The 20031-nt window shown below is 65.2% G+C and overlaps 1 protein-coding gene across 1 annotated transcript; it reads left to right on the plus strand.

The window, feature by feature from the left end:
- The first annotated feature begins 5997 nt into the window (after positions 1-5997).
- TRPM5 (transient receptor potential cation channel subfamily M member 5) lies at positions 5998-19544 on the plus strand. Its single transcript, XM_077864277.1, has 23 exons — positions 5998-6009; positions 6225-6453; positions 7075-7241; positions 8145-8328; positions 9412-9476; positions 9641-9832; positions 10203-10305; positions 11816-11934; positions 12238-12768; positions 12847-12970; positions 13233-13378; positions 13622-13734; positions 13950-14042; positions 14137-14395; positions 14685-14803; positions 14997-15129; positions 15249-15423; positions 16383-16536; positions 17000-17181; positions 17473-17605; positions 18238-18310; positions 18595-18649; positions 18936-19544. The coding sequence occupies exons 1-23, from the start codon at positions 5998-6000 to the stop codon at positions 19040-19042; spliced, it is 3468 nt and encodes a 1155-aa protein (XP_077720403.1). The 3' UTR covers positions 19043-19544.
- The last annotated feature ends 487 nt before the right edge of the window (positions 19545-20031 follow it).

The following is a 20031-nucleotide window of genomic DNA, read 5'->3' on the forward strand; positions in this document are numbered from 1 at the left end:
ACCTGGGAGTGGCCAGAGGGGGCATCCCCCTGAGGACCAGGGTAGGCCCCTTCCTGTCCGAGGACCCCTGAGTCTGGACCTCATGCAGACCTGAGGCAGGCTTAGGGTCAGAGGAGACCCAGGGCTCTGCGGCTCCTGGCGTTCCTGCCACAGGACAAAGGAGCAAAGGTGGCCCATTGGCTGCCAATCTTCCCACAAATTAAACCCTGCAAGGCAGCCAGTGGGCAGGGGCAGGGCTGCCCACCTAGGGCCACAGGACAGCTGGAGCCCACTCTCGGCCTCCCTCCCAGGCCTTAGCTGTGCCTCCGTGGGTCTCTGAGGTCAGCCTACATTCTGGGTTGGGTCTGCTGTTCCAGGGACAGTGGCCTGGGGGCTGGTCCCCCTCCCTGCTGACATGGAAGTGTCACATGAGCGCACTCCCAGGCATCACACGCGGTGCTGGTCCCAGGGCAGCTGTAACAAAGGTGAGGGAGGCCCGCTCACGCACACACACCCCTGCACGCTCCCTCGGTCACCCACTCGTTCATCTGTTCCCCCAACAGCTGTGGTATGAGCCTGGGAGGCACCAGTGGCCTCAGGGGCCGGCAGCTTCGAGGAGGAAGCAGACCAGCAGCAAACAAATACATGGAAAGTCGCTCCAGAGGGCCAGGTTCCCTGGAGAATAACTCCAGGAAGCCCAGAAGAGACCTGGGCAGGACCCCGGGCTGGTGGGGCAGGGCGAGGGAGTCCAGATTCCCGGAGAGAGGGAGGTGGGCAACGGGCGGGGCGGGGAGGGCAGGGCCACAGCTGGTTTGGGGTCTGTTGTGACAAGAGGGAGCCATGGATGGGTTGTAGGTGGGAGAGTAGCTGGGGGTGACTGGGGACGGGTGTCCAGGAGGCAGAGGTAGAGGGCGGGAGGGGAGCACGGGCAGGGAGGCCAAGGCTGCCCCACCCCACAGGCTGGAGAGTCTGGGGAGACCCCCTCACTCTGCACACGCCCCCGATACAGCAGGACCCCCAGCGGGCCCAGGGCCCAGGCTGTCAGGCCCTCCGCCCCCGCCTGACCGGGGCTGCAGGCCAGCCCCCTGCACACGGCCTGCGCGGAAGCTGGTGCACAGGCTCAGGCCCCAGGGCCTGTGGTTCACGTACGGGGCCCTTATCTCCTGAGGGGCCTCAGCGAGCCCCTCTCCTCCCTGGGTGGGCGCCTGGTGAGGCTGCAGCTGTGCCCAAGCCCTGACCTGAGCCCTCGTGTCCAGGGGCAGAGCTGGCTTCCGCCACCCTGACCGCCTCCACGCACCCCGACTCCAGGCACAGTCCTGGGGCGCCCCCTGGTGGCCGATGGGCCAGACCAGAGACCCTGGGGTCCCAGAGGGCAGGGCCTGGATGCTGTCCCCACCCCTCCGAGGGTGTAGGGAATGAGGGGTCCCCGGGAGGTAGTCCGGGGGGAGGGGCTACTGAAGTGTCACCCAGGCTCTGCTTTCAGGTGTGACCCACAAGTTCCAGAAGCTGGACGGTTCAGGTGCCCATTTTCAGAGAAACTGATGCCCCAGAGTGGTTAAGGAGCCTGAAGGATGCTCAGGGCATGAGCCCAGGCCTCGGGTCGTGGACAGCACCGCCAGTCACGAACCCCGACACCCCATCCTGCCCCAGGTGGAGACAGTCATGACGTGCTGCCTTCCCAGGACCACGCACTCTGGACATGCCTGTATTGGCCATACACTCTGGTACCTTTGCTGCCAGGGCTGGAGATTCTGCCTCAGTTTCCCCAGTTGGGATTTGTGGGCTGGAGAGAAACGCAGTTATGTTGGGTGGGACACGGACCGGACTCAGCCCCTGGCCACGTGTGGAGGGCGTGACGCCAGCAGGGTGGTCTCACAGCCACCCCTCGCGGGGTCACCTCCTGGAACTCGGCAACGAGCGCGCCTTGGGGGCCGTTGGGTCACCAGGGCTGGGAAAGCCTGGACCTTGGCGCCTGGTAGCTTTGGCCACAGCAGGCCTGTGGGTCCCCCGTGACCAGATCAGGTGGTGGCTTCGTCGGTCATGGCATTGGCTGCCTGGGTGCAGGGGTGGTGGGCGGGGAGGGGGAGGAGCAGGGAGGTGGCTGCGGGCGCCCCGGGGGTGGGCAGCCTCCACTCTGCTCGCTGGCCAGCAGCTGCATGTCGGGGCGCCGGGGAGGAAGCGGGCAGGTAGGTGCCCTGGGCTGCCAGCCTCCGGTGGGAGCAGGAGCAGGGCGCCCCTCCCAGGTGGGTCGGGTAGGTGCTGCGGGAGGGGCTGGGCTCCGGTCTGCAGCCCCGAGGGAATCCTGCCTCTCTGTGGGGGAGGCAGGGGCTTGGGGAAGGGGCCGTCCCTCCGCCCCAGGCCCAGAGCTGGTGCTCAGGGTGGGTCCCAGCAGAGGGGTGGCTCCCCCAGGCCCTGGGTCCTGGACTTCGGGGCGGCATCTGCCCAAACAGCCAGCACAGGAGGTGGGGGCTTGGAGCCGGTGCCTGTCCTGGTGGGGGGAGGCTTGCCCGTAATGCCCTCTCCCCGATCCGCACCCCTTACCCCCATCCCAGGGGTCCCACATCCTCACGGGCGGACAGAGGGACCCGGCACTGACCGCTGGCCTGCAGAGCTCGCTGTGGGACTGGTCGGTGCCTTCTCATGGCTGCTCCCTTCCTGCATCTCAAGGAGGAAGCGAGGAGCCCAGAGAACCTGAGGGGCTTGCCCAGGGTCACCCAGCTGGGGTGAGGGGAGCAGGATGGGGCCCCTGGGGCCTGGCTGCCATTTCCCTGATGGCCTCTGAGATGGGGTGGCCATTTGTCCTCCCATGAGAGCCCCCGGTACCTTTGCTGCCAGGGCTGGAGATTTTTGCCTCAGTTTTCCCAGTCAGGATTTGTGGGCTAGGATTCCAACCAGGGCTCATATAGGACGCCCCCCAGCTTCCCCTCCAGGAACAAGGAGGGCATTGAAGACCAAGACACCTGCTCATGCAAATCCTGCTTGTTTGCATACCCTTCCCACTTAGTGGCCCCATTTGCCTGGCCTCTGGCGCCATGCCACCCCCAGTGCCCGGCACAACGCCCGGACACCCCCTCGGTCCCAGGCTGGAGTGTGGGGCGAGCAGTAGCGGCTGTGGTCCCAGGGATGACGAGGCTGGTGCTCCACACTCCTGCTCAGGACCACCTGTCCCGTCAGTGAGGAATTCCAGGGGCCGCCCACTGCCGTCCCCGCCAGGTCCCCGTCCCCGGCCTGGCCAGCCTGCGGCTCATGGAGCTTGAGCGTGTCACTGTTGTCCAGGCCCCAAACCCCCAAAGCCTCCCACTCCCTGGGCAGGGAGGCACATCCAGCCATGTCCCTCCTGCTCACAGGGCATGTGTCCAGAGGTGGCGAGTGATGACCCTACAGCTGGCATGACAGGTCCCTGGTGGGAGTGAGGGTCATTCCCAGACAGCAGCCCTGCAGTCCCTGTCCTGTCCCCACCACCCCCCAGCAGGGCATACGCACGCCCCACCTTGCCACCTGTACTTTGGGGTAGAACTTCCCCCAGGACCTCAGACTGTGACTCATCTGGAAATAGGGTCTTTGCAGGTGTCACTAGTTAATGTGAGGTCATGGTGGGTAGAGTAGGCCCTTATCCAGCGACCAGTGTCCCTGTGAGATGAGGGACATGTGGGCAGAGAGACACGTGAAAGACCACAGAAGGACGGAGGCAGAGGCTGGAGTCCCCTGGAGCCCCGGGAGCCAGAGGGGCAGACAGGACCCTCCCCGAAGCCTCTAGAGGGAGCGCAGCCCCGTGGCATGTGGCTTTCGGACTTCTGGCTCTGGAGCAGGGAGCAAAGGACGTCACCCACCACCCTGCCTGGTCACAGCCCCCACTCACCCAGGGCCCAGACCCCAGCCTCCTATTAGAGGTTGCTAACCTCCTGGAAAGGGCCCAGGTTCCTGCTCTGGGGGCGGGAAGCCAGGAGGATTTGCATCACCCCCCGCCCCCCCAGGGCTGTCACTACCGAGTATCACCAGAGCCTCAGGAGGCACAGCCAGGCCTAGACGCAGGGTGGGATGGGGGGTGCTGGCTCTGGCCTGGGGTCTGGGGGTCACCAGCAAGGCTCTGGCCTCGGCTCCTTGCCTCTGCGTTGATGGCTGCAGGGTGTCCCGGGGGCCTAACCCGTGTCCCCACGGCCCATCTCCCAGTTGGGCTGTCACGGGGCCACGCCCTCTCGGAGGAGCGTGCGGAGGGCCTGCCTTGCTTCTTCCAGCTTCTGGGGTTCCCGCCTCTGCTGCGGGGTCACGTGGGCTTCTCCCCTTTCCTGATGAGGGCACCGGGCACTGCGTTAGGGGCCACCCAACGAGCTCATCTCAAATCCGTCTGCAGAGAGCTTGTGTCCACAGGAGGCCCCGCTCATGGGTGCCGGGGTCAGGACTTGGACGTGTCCTTCTAGGAGACACAGCGGGAATGGCCACAGGGATGCAGGTCCCTGTCGTCCTGTGGGGTCCTGCCCATCTCCGTCTGTCCCCTCTTGTGAACATGGGTGGCGCCTCCCTGAGAAACAGAGGGTGGCTTGATGGGGGAAGGGGATTTTACCAAAGGCTCTTCCCATCGGGGTTGGGGTGGGGGGCAGGGAGGCGGGGGGCAGGGGGCCGGGGGGGCGCCGTGGAGAAGCTGTGGACGCAGCTCAGTGGGAGGGGATCTGCCCACAGCCTGCCTGGACAGGTGGCCCTGGAGCCGAGGGCGGCCGGGACACAGGGCTTACCCGGGTGGGTGTCGAAGGGGCAAGGCTTCTTGAGGGCCCCGGAACCTAGGGCCCTTGGGCTCTGGGGAGACCCCTGCCCTGCAGGCTCACCCCTGCCCTGAGCATGCAAAGAGAACTGGCTGGAGCAGGGCAGCTGGGGGAGACCTGGGGCTGCTAGCAGCCAGGTGGGCCACTGGGACCCAGCTCCTCATCACCTAGGCTGGCTGTGGGCCCCCAGCCCTCGGTCCCTGGCGGGTGGGGTAGGGTGGGGCTGACGTGCCCAACCCGCCGGGGATAATCAGGGGCGCAGTGCTGGGCACCGAACCTGGCAGCTGGCCAGGGAGGGGCAGTAAACTTGATGGGAAGAGCCTGTGTGGGATGCCTCCCCCTACCCCACGCCTCCTGGCAGGGGGGGCTGGTCTGTCTCCCCCATGCCCATGCAATCTTCCCCAGGCCCCCACGGTCCCCTGCACCTGAGCTGTGTGCACCTGCCCGACTGCCTCACCTGCCAGTCCCCTCTCTGCCCAGGCACACCCGGGATGCCCATCCCCATCCTGGGCCAGTGGGCGTGTGGGGCAGGGGGGCTGCATGTCTGGAAGCCCATGAGACTTTCTGGCTCTCTAGGACATCCCCCACCAAAGCCCCTGCAGGAGTGGTGACGGGAGTGGCCGGCTTGAGGTGCCCAGGGCGGGGTGAGTAGCAGGACCCGGAGGGAGCCAAGTAGAGCGGCCGGGATGCACCCACCTGGGGAGGGGAGGTGAAGGAGACTCCTGCACCTGCAGCCAGCTGCTGAAGGGGGCCGCGTGGACGTGGCTCAGGCAGGGCTAGCTGCTGGGGTGGGCACTGGGCAGACCCCGCGTCAGTCCCCCCCAATCCCCGCCAGTGTGGCAGCAGGGGGAGCTCCCTCGGGAAGGCAGCCCTGGCCTCAGCACGTGGGTTCTGTCCCTGCAGAAAGGTCCTCATGCAGGATGCTGGGGGCACCTGTCCTGGCAGCCCCGCGGCTACTGCGGTTGGGTCGGGGCCCGGCCTGTGCCGGGGCGAGATCGAGTTTGGAGGGTCTGGGAAGAAGCATGGCAAGGTAAGCGGCTGCCCTCCCCGCGCCCCGTGCCCCTTGGCCACCACTGAGGGCTCGCTGCAACTCCTGTGCTCGCTTCCTGCCTCCCCTAACTCTGCGCACCCCCACCCGGTGTCTGCTCACTCTGGGGGTCATGTTCAGAGCCCCTAGGCCGGCAGAAGTTCGGAGCTGAGAGTGTCCTCTGCCCCCACAGGGCACATCCAGGGCCCCTCCTCTGTCCACCCCTAACCCCCCATGGAAAGGGAAGCAAGGCTCAGACACGAGTCAGGGCCGCCCAGGTCACAGGGCAGGTCATGGCAGGACCCATCTGAGCCCTGGCTTCCTGCTGCCACCTGCCCCTAGAAAGGGTTCAGCTTCTCTCCTAATGCTGGCAGCTCCCCGCCCCGCGCCCAGTGCCCCCCGGTGCCCTATGCCTGGCACACCCCACCTTGCACCCTGAGGCCACTGCCCCCCATGCCCAGTGTCCCCCCACCCTGTACCCTGAGGCCACAGACTGTCCTACCCTGCAGTTTGTGAAGGTGCCCAGCAACGTGGCCCCCTCTGTGCTCTTTAACCTCCTCCTGGCTGAGTGGCACCTGCCAACTCCCAACCTGGTGGTGTCCCTGGTGGGTGAGGAGCGGTCGTTTGCCATGAAGTCCTGGCTGCGGGACGTGCTGCGCAAGGGGCTCGTGAAGGCGGCTCAGAGCACAGGTGAGGCCCCACCGGGGCCCCAGGACCCTGCCATGCCCCCTGGGGAGTGGAGCACCCGCCCGCTGACCCTGAAGCTCCCTGCAGTGGGAGCAGCTCCTAGGGAGGTGGGGGGGTGCTGAGGTCCCCCAGGAGGTGCGGGCTCACCCCACTGGCCTCGGCCAGACACCCTGGGGGCGGCGGCTCTGTCTGCACCCGTGCCTGCAGTGGCCCCGTTGTCCTCTCCGCCTCCCTCCGGGCAGCGTCTGGCTGGACGGTCCTGGGGTCAGAACCCGAGCACCGGGCTTGTGTTGGGGCGGCCGAGCCAGCAGGAAGGCCAGGGCGGGACGTGGGGTTTCCCAGCCCCCTCACTGCAGCGGTGATCGTTGGACAGCAAAGGAAAAGCTGACATACCCCCCAGGCTGAGGGCCTCATGATTGGGAGAAACCCTCCCAGGCTCTGGTCCAGCTCAGACCACGGGACAGAGCAGTGGCCCACTGTCCAGGGTGGCCCCCGGGGCCCACTCCCAGCTGACACCCACAGGCCCGAGAGGTGCCGCGGCTCCATAGGCCTGGGGCCCCGGGCCTGCCAGCTGGGGGCAGCGGGACCTCTGGGACCTCGGGCACACAGAGCTCCCTGCCGCAGGGGCCTGGATCCTGACCAGCGGGCTCCGCGTGGGCCTTGCCCGCTACATTGGACAGGCGGTGCGCGACCACTCGCTGGCCAGCACGTCCACCAGAGCCCGAGTGGTGGCCATTGGCCTTGCCTCGCTGGGCCGCGTCCTGCACCGCCAGCTTCTAGACGATGCCCGGGTGAGCATCTGGGGCGAGGTGGACTCAGGAAACAGGGAGACTCACAGTCCCCAAGTGTCACCCACCCCAGGGTGGGAGGGAGGTTCCCCTGGGAAGCCACATACTCCTGGGGAGCAGCCTAGAAGGCTGACTGCAGCCCCCCACTGCTGCCTGCTGGATATTTGGCAAATAGATCCTGGGGGCCGTCATATACCAGGGCTGTGGGGGACAGAGCAGCCCCTGCCTTGGGGGCTCATGGGCCTGGGAAGGGAGGCGGGCACCCTGAAGGGTTGGGATACTGAGGTGAAGCTGTGGCAGGGGAGCAGGGCAAGGGAAGGGGGAGTGGAGGGAGCAGGGGGAGGGGAAGGAGGGAGGGGAGGGGGAGAGGAAGGGGGAGGGACAGAGGGGACAGAGGGCGGGGGAGAAAGAAGGAAAGGAAGCAGGAGGGAGGAGGGAAGGAAAGCCTAGGAGGAGAGAAAGAGGAAGAGAGAGGGGAGGGGGAGGAAGGGGAAAGCAGAGGAGGAGGGAGGAGGGGCAGACCCGCAGGTGGCCAGCTGGTGGCAGCAGTGCCCAGGGTCCAGTGCGGGGGGGGGGGGGGGGGGGGGGTAGGGGGGAGGTCAGTGGGTCTGGGCACAGAGCAAGGCCCTGCCCAGGACAGGTGCCGGGCATCCCCCGAGGCCTGACCCCTCCCCCAGTGGCCTCCACTCCCACCCCAGGGTCTGTCTGAGGCGGGGTGGTGAGCAAGGGGAGCTTCTACCCGCTCTGTCCCAAGGACCCACCCCCCCTGCCCCCCAGCCCCTGGGCCCCAGGCACAGCTGCGCCCCTCCCTCTCCCCCTCCCTCTTCCTGGGCTGGGGTGGGAACAGGCGGAGGGAGGAAGCCTGGCCCAGGCCTCACGCTGTGTTTGGGGTTGGGGGTTGTCCAGGAGCACAGCCCTGTCCACTACCCGGCGGACGAAGGCGGCAGCCAGGGCCCCCTCTGCTCCCTGGACAACAACCAGGCCCACTTCATCCTGGTGGAGCCTGGGCCCCCCGAGGAGGGGGACGGCCTGACCGAGCTGCGGCTGAGGCTGGAGAAGCACATCTCGGAGCAGAGAACCGGCTACGGGGGTGAGGCTTGCCCCAGGGAGGGGGCAGGGGTGTGTGGGGGGGGACAGGACCTCCAGGTGGGCAGAGGAGGGCCCTTGAGGCTGAAGGCACAGCACTGCCGGGTGCGGAGGCCGGGATGCTAAGGCCGTCAGGGCTGGGCAGCTGCCAGCGGGTTGGTGGGGGCACAGCCACATGGGAGAGTATCGCAGGTGTGTTTGCACAGGGACCCCCCTGCCCAGAGGCTCTTTCTGTGGGCTCAGGGCTTTGGAGAGAACATGGATTTGCAAGTTTTGAGAGGCCCATTTCCCAATACCGGCCACGAGGTACGCTGCCACCAGAGGGCAGTGTTACCTGAGGAATAGGCGCCACTGCTGCCAGGGGTGGGTTTGAAATCCAGATTTATTAAGAAATACCTGGTGTGAAACAAAAATTTATACACAAAACATATAATTGCTTATGATATTTATGAGCAATATAAAATATTTACTGAGTGTTCTTTTAAAATGAAAACACAACCAAAGCCATGTTTAAGCCACGTAGGTGGCGCGGGGCTCTGGGCTGCTGGAGCCTGGAGGGCCCCCACACCCCGACGTGTCCTTCAGATTCAATCAGGACGGGAGCCAGAGGGGACCAGCCAGGGGCCTGGTGGTCCTGGCCTCCCCAGCACCAGCCAGTTTCTCATTCGGAAGTCTCATTTCTGATTTATGGTTGGGGGATGAAACCGGCCAAGGCCCCTCCTTTACCTCCTTGGTTTGCCTCTGTGGGCCTCAGATGGTCTGCAGTGCGGCCAGTAGAGCTTCCTGACGTGAGGGGATAGATGGGGGGGAGCTAAATGTGGCTGGTGTGGCCGAGGAGTTTAAGTAGCCGTGAGTGGCCGTCCTGGACAGCGGGGGTGGAACGGTGCCCTTGTCCCCAGGGGGAAGGGGCATGTGTATGCGATATGCAGCCTGGAGCGCACACGTCATTAGCAAAAGCCCCTGGACCAGCATCTGCCCAGAAAATGTGGTGGGTGGATAGTCTGAGGCCCGGGGGGCCCACAGGGAGGAGGCCAGGGTCCCCACTTGCCGGGCACCGGGGCAGACCTCACTGGTGCTCTGTCCGCAGGCACCAGCAGCATCGAGATCCCTGTCCTCTGTCTGCTGGTCAATGGTGACCCCAGCACCCTGGAGGTAGGGCAAGGGAGGGGGGGCCTGGCAGCAGCCCCCAATCTAACTATAGCTGCCTGCAGGGCCCTGCCCGGCCTGGGACGGGGCACCTCTGGCACGTGGGCATGTGGGCTCAGGAGGGCGCCCAAGCTGATGTGGGGTCCACTCTCCCCACTGTGCCGCCTCAGAGGATTTCCAGGGCCGTGGATCACGCTGCCCCGTGGCTGATCCTGGCGGGCTCGGGGGGCATCGCGGACGTGCTGGCTGCCCTGATGAACCAGCCACACCTCCTAGTGCCCCAGGTGGCCGAGAAGCAGTTTAAAGAGAAGTTTCCAGGCGAACATTTCTGCTGGGAGGACATCGTGCACTGGACGGAGCTGGTAGGAGCCTCCCAGGGCCTGCTCAGGGGCCGAAGGCCCTCCTCCCGGCCCTGTCCCCTCCTCCTGGGTGGGGCTGGCCCTGGGGGACACCCCTGCAGGTGCCTCTGTGCCCCTGCCCCATGCAGAAGGTGCCAGCTCCTCCCTCTCCCCACAAAGCCTCCCAGCTGGCTCTGCCTCAGGCCCTTGGAGCAAGCCCCCCGGGGGAAAGGGCTAGGGTGGCGCTGCCCGGGTGCGCTGGACAGTGAGCTGGCACACTTGCCAGGACCCGCCTCACACGCCATGTGCCCAGCTCGTGCCTCCCTCCATGTGGGGCTCGTGGCCTGTCCCCTGCCCCCAGGGCCACCTCAGGGCCTTTGTCCTGGTGTCCCAGCTGCAGAACATCACCGCCCACCCGCACCTGCTCACCGTGCATGACTTTGAGCAGGAGGGCTCCGAGGAGCTGGACACAGTCATCCTGAAGGCGCTGGTGAAAGGTGAGGGCCTGGGTGGAGGTGGGGTGGCCGGCCGCCGCTCCCCATGGCCCTGGGCTCTGTGCCTGGCCTGGGGCTGCTTCCCACACCCTGCCCTGTCATGGATCTAACCCTCCAGGGTCTGGCAGGTGAGGCAGGGCCACCGCCCAGGTGCAATGTCAGCAGCCGGGACCCCTGGCTTGGTGTCCCTCTGCTAAGTTTGCACGCACACGTGTGTGTGCATGAGTGCCAGGCCTATATGCATGCGTGTCTGTACATGCACCTGTGTGAGTGCCTATGCCTATCTATGTGCGTGCACGTGTGGACGTACATTCACCTATGTAAGTGCCTGTGCCTATGCGTGTGCTCGTGTGCGTGCGCCTGTGTGAATGCCTGTGTCTATATGTGTGTGCATGTGCATGAGCCTGTGTGATTGCCTCTATGTATATGCGTGAGTGCCTGTGCGTGTATGTGTGTGTGCATGTGCGTGTGCATGTGTGAATGCCTGTCTATATGTGTATGCATGTGCATCTGTGAATGCCTGTGCCTATATGTGTGCACGTGTGTGTGCATGTACCCATGTAAGTGCCCATGCTTATATGTGTGTGCGTGCTCGTGTGCGTGTGCCTTTGTGAATGCCTGTGTCTATATGCATGTGCCTGTGTATGTGTGTGCCTGTGTGCAAAGCTCAGCACTTGCTTTTCCAGCCACACGCATAACTAGAACGACATATAGAGATGACATGCAAATCCGTAAAGGGTCCTGTGTTGGCAGGTTTTACCGTAATTTAAGAAACTATTTCGAGTGTTCAATCCGGTGGCTTTTAATCCATTTGCGAGTTGTCAGCCACCCCACTGTCTAATCCGGATGGTGTTCATGGCCCCGGACAAAGGCAGCACCCGTCAGGCACCCTGGCATCCACCGACTTGCCTCTGGACAGACGGATGTGTCCGCATGGGGTCGGTCCTTCCATCACTGGGCAACAACATGCGTCCATCGGCTCCTTCCTCCCAGCCCGGTGTTTCTGAGGATCGCGCACACTGCAGCACCTGTGGGTGCCTCGTTCCTTTTTAAGGCTGAGGGATGCTCCACGCCAGGACCCGCATTTGTCTCTGTGTTCCTCTCTCGACCACGTGGGCTGTCCTTCTGTCCAGCTGTCACTCGATACCTTTTGCTCTTGTGCCAAGGGACTGACTTCGGGGGAGCCAGACAGACCCAGGCCCGGAGGGGCAGTTTGGGGCCGGGCCACCCTGGCGGGAGGGGAAGCTCATCCAGACAGACTGTCCACTCACTCCTGCTCCGCTCACCTGTCCCATCGGGGTCTCGGGGGCTGGCGCTCCTGCCAGGGTCCCCAGCACCGGCTCCTGGGAGTCTTGCGATGTCATGAGCCCCTCACTATTGTCCAGGGGGTGTGAAGCCGGCTGCCGTCCCCTAGCCAGGGGGACCGCCGCCTGTCCCATCGGGCCCGGTGCCCACCAGTCCTGATGGCCCCAGGTTCACCGTAACCTCCTCACCTCCCGCCCGCTCTGTGCAGCCTGCAAGAGCCACAGCCAGGAGGCACAAGACTACCTGGACGAGCTCAAGCTGGCTGTGGCCTGGGACCGCGTGGACATCGCCAAGAGCGAGATCTTCAACGGGGACGTGGAGTGGAAGGTGCCCACCCGCCGGGCAGCTCATGCCTCCAGGCCTCGCTTCTCGCTGACTCAGGGCGAGGACCGCACTGAGGGCCACTGGTGGGCCCTTCCCCGCTCGCTGTGCGGGTGACAGGGAGCCCAAGGCACCTGCTGGGGGCTCCTCACTCAGGCCTCCCGGGGGGATGGGCCTGCCCAGTGCCTGGGGCCTCGTGGCCGCTCAGAGGGACAGGCTGGGGCGCGGGAGCTGGGGGGCTCCCTGAGCACTGGCTCCCGCTCACTCTGCCCGTCTCCCCCACCTGGGCATGTCCCGTGGCGGCCCCAGTCCTGTGACCTGGAAGAGGTGATGATGGACGCGCTGGTGAGCGACAAGCCGGAGTTTGTGCGGCTCTTCGTGGACAACGGCGCTGACGTGGGGGACTTCCTGACGTACGGGCGGCTGCAGCAGCTCTATCGCGCCGCGCCCCCCAAGAGCCTGCTCTTCGACCTGCTGCAGCGCAAGCACGAGGAAGGCCGCCTGACGCTGGCCGGCCTGGGCACCCCGCAGGCCCGAGAGCCGCCCGTGGGCCTGCCCGCCTTCTCCCTGCACGAGGTCTCGCGTCTGCTCAAGGACTTCCTGCACGACGCCTGTCGCGGGCTCTACCAGGAGGTGAGTGTCCACTGGCGGGGAGGGCCGCAGCTGGGCCACCAGGAGACTGACGGGCCTGTCCTCCAGGAGCGGGGACCAGCCAGGCGGCCCGAGGGCCGGAAGTGGCCGCTGGATCTGAGCCGAAGGAGTGAGAACCCCTGGCGGGACCTGTTCCTCTGGGCTGTGCTGCAGAACCGCCACGAGATGGCCACTTACTTCTGGGCCATGGTGCGTTGGCCCCGGACTCCTGGGGGACCGGGCGGTGCGGGGGGAAGGCAGGTGGCCTCCTCAGACCCTGCCTCCTAGGGCCAGGAGGGGGTGGCCGCCGCTCTGGCCGCCTGCAAGATCCTCAGAGAGATGTCGCACCTGGAGACGGGGGCCGAGGTGACCCGCACCGTGAGCGAGGCCAAGTATGAGCAGCTGGCCCTGGGTGAGCCACTGGCCTGGCCCTCAGCCCACCAGACGCCCCTGTGGGTCTGTGGCTCCTCCTAGTGGGGAGGCGGACCCTAAAATTCCAGCATCGGACAGACGGGTAACTCCGACGTGGCCTTGGGCACACCCCGGGTCCTGCAGCCGGTCGGGCATTTGGGGTGACTGGCAGGGGAAGGAAGGGCCCCAGCAGGTCAGGCGGGGAGGCGGGTGCAGCCTGGGGCCGCGGCAGTGTGGGTGCCAGCGGCCGGTGCCCGGGCCAGGCCTCTTCTCCGAGTGCTACAGCAACAGCGAGGACCGCGCGTTCGCCCTGCTGGTGCGCAGGAACCGCTGCTGGAGCAGGACCACCTGTCTGCACTTGGCCACCGAGGCCGACACCAAGGCCTTCTTTGCCCACGACGGGGTGCAGGTGAGCCTCTGGCTTCGGGGAGGGCAGATAGGAGGCGCCCGGTCATGCGGGGCAGGGGGCGCGGTGCGGGGGGCTCTACTCCTGGGAGGCGCCCGCCTGGCTTCCTTCTCCTTGCCCCTGGCCAGCCCCGTCTGCCTCCGGCCTCAGCACGGCCCTCCTGCGCCCCCAAACCCAGCCTCTCCCCGTAAAGGGGTCTTCCCCGCTGGGATGCCTGGGAGGCCAGCGGCTGTGCCTCTGCTTCAGGCTTTCCTGACCAGGATCTGGTGGGGGGACATGGCTTCGGGGACGCCCATCCTGCGGCTGCTGTGTGCCTTCCTCTGCCCGGCCCTCATCTACACCAACCTCATCACCTTCAGGTCTGTTGGGCGCAGGAGGCTGCCGGCTTGCCAGCCGCGGGGGGGCCCTGGGCTTCGCGGTGCCGGCGGTGGCATGTGTCCATGGCTCCCGCATCCAGCATCTGTGCGGGCCCCGCTCAGGGCGCCCAGCGCTTCCTTGGGTGGCTGGTGCTTGGGGCTCCGCAGGCACCTCCAGCGCCCTTCCCGCGGGTGCCGAGGGTCCCCTGTGCTTGCAGTGAGGAGACTCCGCCGCGGACGGGCCCCCGGGACCTGCAAGAGCTGGACAGCCTGGACTCAGAGAAGAGCCTGCTCTGCGGCCCGGGCAGCCGGTGAGGCCGTGGGGCAGGCAGGACAGGGGCCGCACCTGCTCCGGGGGGACCCCTGCCCTGCTTCACTGTCGGCTGTGCTGTCCTTGTGCTGCAGGCCGGAGGACTTGGCGGAGGCACCAGGGGCCAAGAGTGACCAAGGGCCTCGTGCTGCCTTCCTGCTCACGCGCTGGCGGATGTTCTGGGGCGCGCCCGTGACCGTGTTCCTGGGGAACGTGGTCATGTACTTTGCGTTCCTCTTCCTGTTCACCTACGTCCTGCTGGTGGACTTCAGGCCGCCTCCTCAGGGGCCGTCTGGGCCCGAGGTCACCCTCTACTTCTGGGTCTTTACACTGGTGTTGGAAGAGATCCGGCAGGTCAGTGGAGGGCCCAGCTCAAGGAGCCCTGATCTCAGCTGAAGGCTGAGCCCTAATCCCAGCTCCAGGCTGAGCCCTGATCCCTGCTCCAGGCTGAGCCTGATCTCAGCTCCAGGCTGAGCCATGATCTCAGCTGAAGGCTGAGCCCTGATCCCTGCTCCAGGCTGAGCCTGATCCCAGCTCCAGCCTGAGCCATGATCCCCACTGACCCCAGCCTGGGTTGGGTTGGGCTGGGCAGGGCAGGGCTGTCTCCCATGAGCCGTCAACGGACTGCCTGCCCCTCTGCCAGGGATTCTTCACAAATGAGGATACACATCTGGTGAAGAAGTTCACACTCTATGTGGAGGATAACTGGAACAAGTGTGACATGGTGGCCATCTTCCTGTTCATTGTCGGTGTCACCTGCAGGTCTGTGGGGCCCAGAGGCCTGACGGGGGACACCTCAGTTGGGCTAGTGGGCCGGGCCACCTGCACATGAAGCCGCAGAAGGCCTCAGAAATCCCAGCTTGTCTGGCCCCCATGCTGTGTGTCCTCACACAGGAGGAAGCTCCTTCTCGTCTGTGGGCACTAGCAGCCCATCCAACCCCCCACCCTCCCCCAGGATGGTGCCCTCGGTGTTTGAGGCGGGTCGCACAGTGCTCGCTGTTGACTTCATGGTGTTCACGCTCCGACTCATCCACATCTTTGCCATCCACAAGCAGCTGGGCCCCAAGATCATCATCGTGGAGCGCATGGTGAGCCCCTGCCGCACCTGGCCTGCCCTGGCCCCCGGCGGCTGGCGAGATGGCGCCCCCCAGCCCGATGACCACTGACACTCTCCTCTCTTCCCCTCCCCGCCCCCCGCCCCCGGGAGATGAAGGACGTCTTTTTCTTCCTCTTCTTCCTGAGCGTGTGGCTTGTGGCCTACGGCGTGACCACACAGGCCCTGCTGCACCCCCACGACGGCCGCCTGGAGTGGGTCTTCCGCCGCGTGCTCTACCGGCCCTACCTGCAGATCTTCGGGCAAATCCCACTGGACGAGATCGATGGTCAGCACACGGCCCCGGGGAGGGGCAGTGCCTCTGAGGCAGCTGGGAGTGGGACCTGAACTTCAGGGTACAGCCAGATGGGGTCCAGTTTAGTCTCCTTTTAGAACACCCAGACATGGGGCCTTTGGGAGGGGCCTTTTGGGGCCATGTGAGGCCCCAGCCAGGAGCTAGCCGAGATGGGTCTCTGCGGCCAGCCCCCAGGCCCTACAGCCCAGGGGCAGCTCCAGGCTGATCTTTGTTGGTCACAGGGCCCCCAGACTTTGGGCCCCAGGAGAGAAACTGAGGTGTGAGACTGCAAAGCAGGCAGGGGCCAGCCTCTGCTTTGGGATGGTCTGGACCAGGGGCTGCCCTGGTCCACCCCTCCCCGTCACGAGGCCAGCCCCACACCCCAGAGCCTCTGCCCTCCTGGAGGACCCTGCAGGACCGCAGGCCCACATCACCCACCCACCTGCCAGAGGCTCCGCATCAGGCCCTGTGCCCCCGAGGCCAGGCCCCTGTGCTGTGAGGCCGTTGCTGACAATACCCTTGCTGCTCCTGGGGACACAGCCCAGTGCGTGCCTTACCTACTGTGTGTGTGGCCTACCAGAGGGTGCAGGTATCTCCAAGGCGGCCCTCATGTGGGCTGAGGCCAGTGGAGGTTCCAAGAATTTTCCAGGACCGTGGGTACAGTGGGGGTAGAGCTGCTCTGCCTCCAGAACCTGTGGCCCTAGGTGAGACTGCGGTCAGGAGGAGGGGAACATGGGACCAGTGCCCACAGGCTGACCATGGGCCTGGTGTGCTAGGACTGGGGTGTCCTAAGACAGGAACTTTCAGTGCTAAGCCAACTAATCCCCAGCCAGCCAGGACAGGTGGGCCACGCAGCCCGTGCCCTCAGAGCCTGGATGGCCTCAACCCTAGGACCAAGCTCTCAAGATCTAACAGTGTCATACAAGGTGTCCCCCCAATGCCACTTGTTTCAGAATCCCGTGTGAACTGCTCCCTGCACCCCCGACTGCACGAGGGCTCCCCGTCCTGCCCTAACCTCTACGCCAACTGGCTGGTCATCCTCCTGCTGGTCACCTTCCTGCTGGTCACCAACGTGCTGCTCATGAACCTGCTGATTGCCATGTTCAGGTGGCCCAAGCCCTGTTCTCCCTCTACTTGTGGGTGGTCCCGGTGGCCCCTGGGCCCCAGCCCTCCAGACCCGGGGCTGAAAGTGCCTCTCTGCCCCCAAGGGTCTGGGGCTTATGTGGGGAGAGGCCTGGAGGTAGGGTGTCACCCCAAACTGGCAGAGCTGGAGGAGGGTGATGCAGTGAAGGACAGGTGTGGGGAAGGGTTGCAGTGGGGGCCGGCTGCCAGGGCAGGTTTGCACTGGGAAGCCTGGGCTGTCCAGGAGAGCGGAGGGCAGAGTGAACCCCCTTCTATACACACCCCGCAAGCGAGATGAGCGGCCAGAGGCAATCACAGGAGAAGAGGTGGGGAGCTCTGTCCACGAGGACCCCACGGCCCCAGGAGCAGTCTGCGGCCGCAGAGGGACCGGGATGGGAGCACACGGGGTGCTTGTGTGTTCACCGCCGCCCACACGCCTGCCCCACAGCTACACATTCCAGGTCGTGCAGGGCAATGCCGACATGTTCTGGAAGTTCCAGCGCTACCACCTCATCGTGGAGTACCACGAGCGCCCCGCCCTGGCGCCACCCTTCATCCTCCTCAGCCACCTGAGCCTGGTGATCAAGAGGGTCTTCCAGAAGGGGGCTGAGCAGAAGCGGGTGCACCTGGGTGAGGCCACAGGGCAGGCCGCGTGCAGGGGGATGGGCGAGGTGCCAGGTGGGCAGAGGCCCGGGTCCCCTCCTCAGCCCCCAAGGCCCAGAGCAGCTGACATGGGCTGCGCCCCCTGCCCTCCCTCCACCTCATCCCCAGGGCCTGTGCACAGTAACCGGTAGGGCCGGGGGTGGGCCTCGCTGGTGCCAGGGCTCCTGGGGCCGGATACCCGCTGGGCACAGCCTGGGCTCCCCTGGCCCTGGGGCCCACCTGGCTCCAGCCAAGCCTGTGGCTACCCCGGCTTCCCAGAGAGAGACTTGCCGGAGCCCCTGGACCAGAAGATGGTCACCTGGGAGGCGGTCCAGAAAGAGAACTACCTGAGCAAGCTGGAGAAGCAGAGGAAGGACAGCAAGGAGGAGGTGCTACGAAAAACAGCCCACAGGTACACAGGGGCTTTACGGGCGCCCCGGAGCCCCCACCCCCTGGCCTGGAGACCGGGGACTGCGTCCCCCACCCCACAGGCCGCCAAGAGGGGCTGGCAAGGAGGGCGGGTGAGGTGCCTGCTGAGGGAGGGCCAGACCCCGAGTGGGGCGCCTGAGGTTGTGAGAGCCCCTCCGAGACCCCTGCCATCATCACTGCTGGGCGGCGGGCGGCTTAAAGCTGGCGTGGCCCTCCCTGCCAGTCACAGGTCCAGCCACAGGTCCGAGTGGGGGTGGCCGAAGCTGAGAGGGGCAGGGGGGCCCCTCCTTGCTCTGCGGCCTCCTGAACAAATTCCCCCCTGCCCCTGCCCCTGGGTCCCCCTAAAACGGTCTGTGCCCACTGTCCCATCAGGCCTGCGGCTCCTGCCTGCCTTCATCCCCTGCCCTCACTGGCAACCCCTTAGCCCATCACACTCCCAGGGAGGGCAGAAAGGCTCTGTACCCTGATCTGGGGATGACGGGCAAGGGCAGACCACTCCACGCAGAGGCCTCGGTGATCCCAAACCCACTCAAAGGGCCTGGGTGACCAGGGAAAGGGAGGATGGAGAGATTGCCCAAATGGAGAGCACCCCATGCCAACCAGCTTCTGCTACAGGGTGGACTCTGTAGCCCAGTACCTCGGGGGCCTGAGAGAGCAAGAAAAGCGCATCAAGCGTTTGGAGTCACAGGTAGGCAGGCCAACCTCATGCTCCTCTGACCTGGGGCCCTCACCCATAGCCCTGTACCCCAACATCCAAACTAACAGGTCCACAGCCAGGCTTGGGCTCAGGAGGCAGTGTAGGGAGAGGCCCTGGGGGGTGCAGGAGCTGTACCTGCCCCCGTTAAGTGATCCCTCACTGTCCACACCTGCAGCCTTGCTCTCACGCCCATTCCCTCGAGTACAGACCCCAAAGGGGAGGGTCATAGGCTAGCAGGGGCCCCGGGGATTCCCTGGATGTTCTCCCTCCTCTAGATCAACTACTGTACGGTGCTCCTGTCCTCCATGGCCCCGAGCAGCACCTCCTGGAGTAAGTGTGTGTCCGGAGAAGACAGGGCTGCGGGAGGGGCACAGGCTTGCCTGGGGGCAGGCAGAAGCCTGTTAAGCTCTGCTGTGTCATCTGCCTTTCTGTTCTGCAAGGGGACTGGCCCAGGCCTCTGATGGCCCTTGGTGGGAGGTGGTCTTTAGGGTGGGGCAGGTGCCCTCTGCCAAAGCCCACCACCTCAGCCAGGCGTGACGCCGTGGCCATTCAGACTCCCTTTCCTGGGCCTACCCCCCTGGACACCCAGCAGCTAGGGGTCCTTCTTCCTCACCAGACTCCCAGAACTTCAAAGGTGGACACCAGCAGGCCTCTGCTGACCACAGAGGGGGTGCAGACAGCAGGAAGCACCCAGAGGCTGGCCGGCCGCTCTCAGACACCTGAGCTACTTGGACTCCTGGCACACAGGGCCCACCTCTCCCCGAGCCCCAGATCAGGATGGGAAGGCAGGGTCTTGGCCCTTAGCTGGCCATTCCAAGGCCCTATGGACACACCAACCTTCCCCTACCTCTAGTGCAGCCCTCAGTGGGATGTAGCTCTCAGCCTTGTCAAAAGAAACCACCCCTTGCCCTGCCGGGTACCCTCTCCACCTGGAAGCACGGTGGTGTATGGTAGGCCCTCCTCCAGACTGGTGGAACCTGTGGGCCCCTACCCAAAACTGCCCAGCTCAGGCCAAAGCACTTATCTGGTGGGCAAATTTTGGGGCCTGTACCTGTCTCCTATCAGACCCATGTTGCCTGTTAAAAGACTCATTTTTTTTTTTTTTAAACACTAGCAGCTACAACTTCTGCTCTTTAGGACCTGGGGTCAGGGGTTTCCTACGCACACTGGTTCCCACCCCTGCACACCCTCAACTGCTCACGTGGCAAATGCTGTCCTGAGAAAACCTGCCCTGTGTGTGTGTGTGTGTGTGTTGGGGAGGGGGGTAGGGGCTGGCTCCTGTGCTTGCCCGAGCTACATCCTGGGACAGGATGGCTTAACTCTGCTAGGTCCCGCCACCAGGACCAGGGGAGACATCTGTGTCTGGTCTGCCTTCCCGGACACCCTCAGGGGTCCATGCACCCCAACCCAAGGTTGGGCCAGTCACACCAGCAGTGCCCCTGCACACGGCTCAGCTGTTCTGGAGATGTGACCAGGACACTGGTCATCATCACACATGGCCCGGATGAGGAAGTCCTTGACCCCACTCACATTCCGGCCTCCTGGAGACCCATCTCATCACCCTGTTGGGGGCAGAAGCTGGACACCTGGGACTGTGAGGTTGCCCCCTCGAGGGCCTGGGGCCTTCTCCACCTCTTGCTCTGGATCAGGAGAGCTGGAAAGAGGGCCTGCTGGTGAACCCAGGCAAGCATTTAAAAAGCCTCTATGCCCAC

This window comes from Canis aureus, chromosome 21, assembly GCF_053574225.1.
Source record: "Canis aureus isolate CA01 chromosome 21, VMU_Caureus_v.1.0, whole genome shotgun sequence".
Lineage (NCBI taxonomy): Eukaryota > Metazoa > Chordata > Mammalia > Carnivora > Canidae > Canis > Canis aureus.

Coding starts and splice junctions, on each gene's coding strand:
- TRPM5 (XM_077864277.1), top strand. Junction 12,971..13,232: donor GTATGAGCAGCTGGCCCTGG/GTGAGCCACTGG, acceptor TGCCCGGGCCAG/GCCTCTTCTCCGAGTGCTAC. Junction 18,650..18,935: donor CCCGAGCAGCACCTCCTGGA/GTAAGTGTGTGT, acceptor CTTCCTCACCAG/ACTCCCAGAACTTCAAAGGT.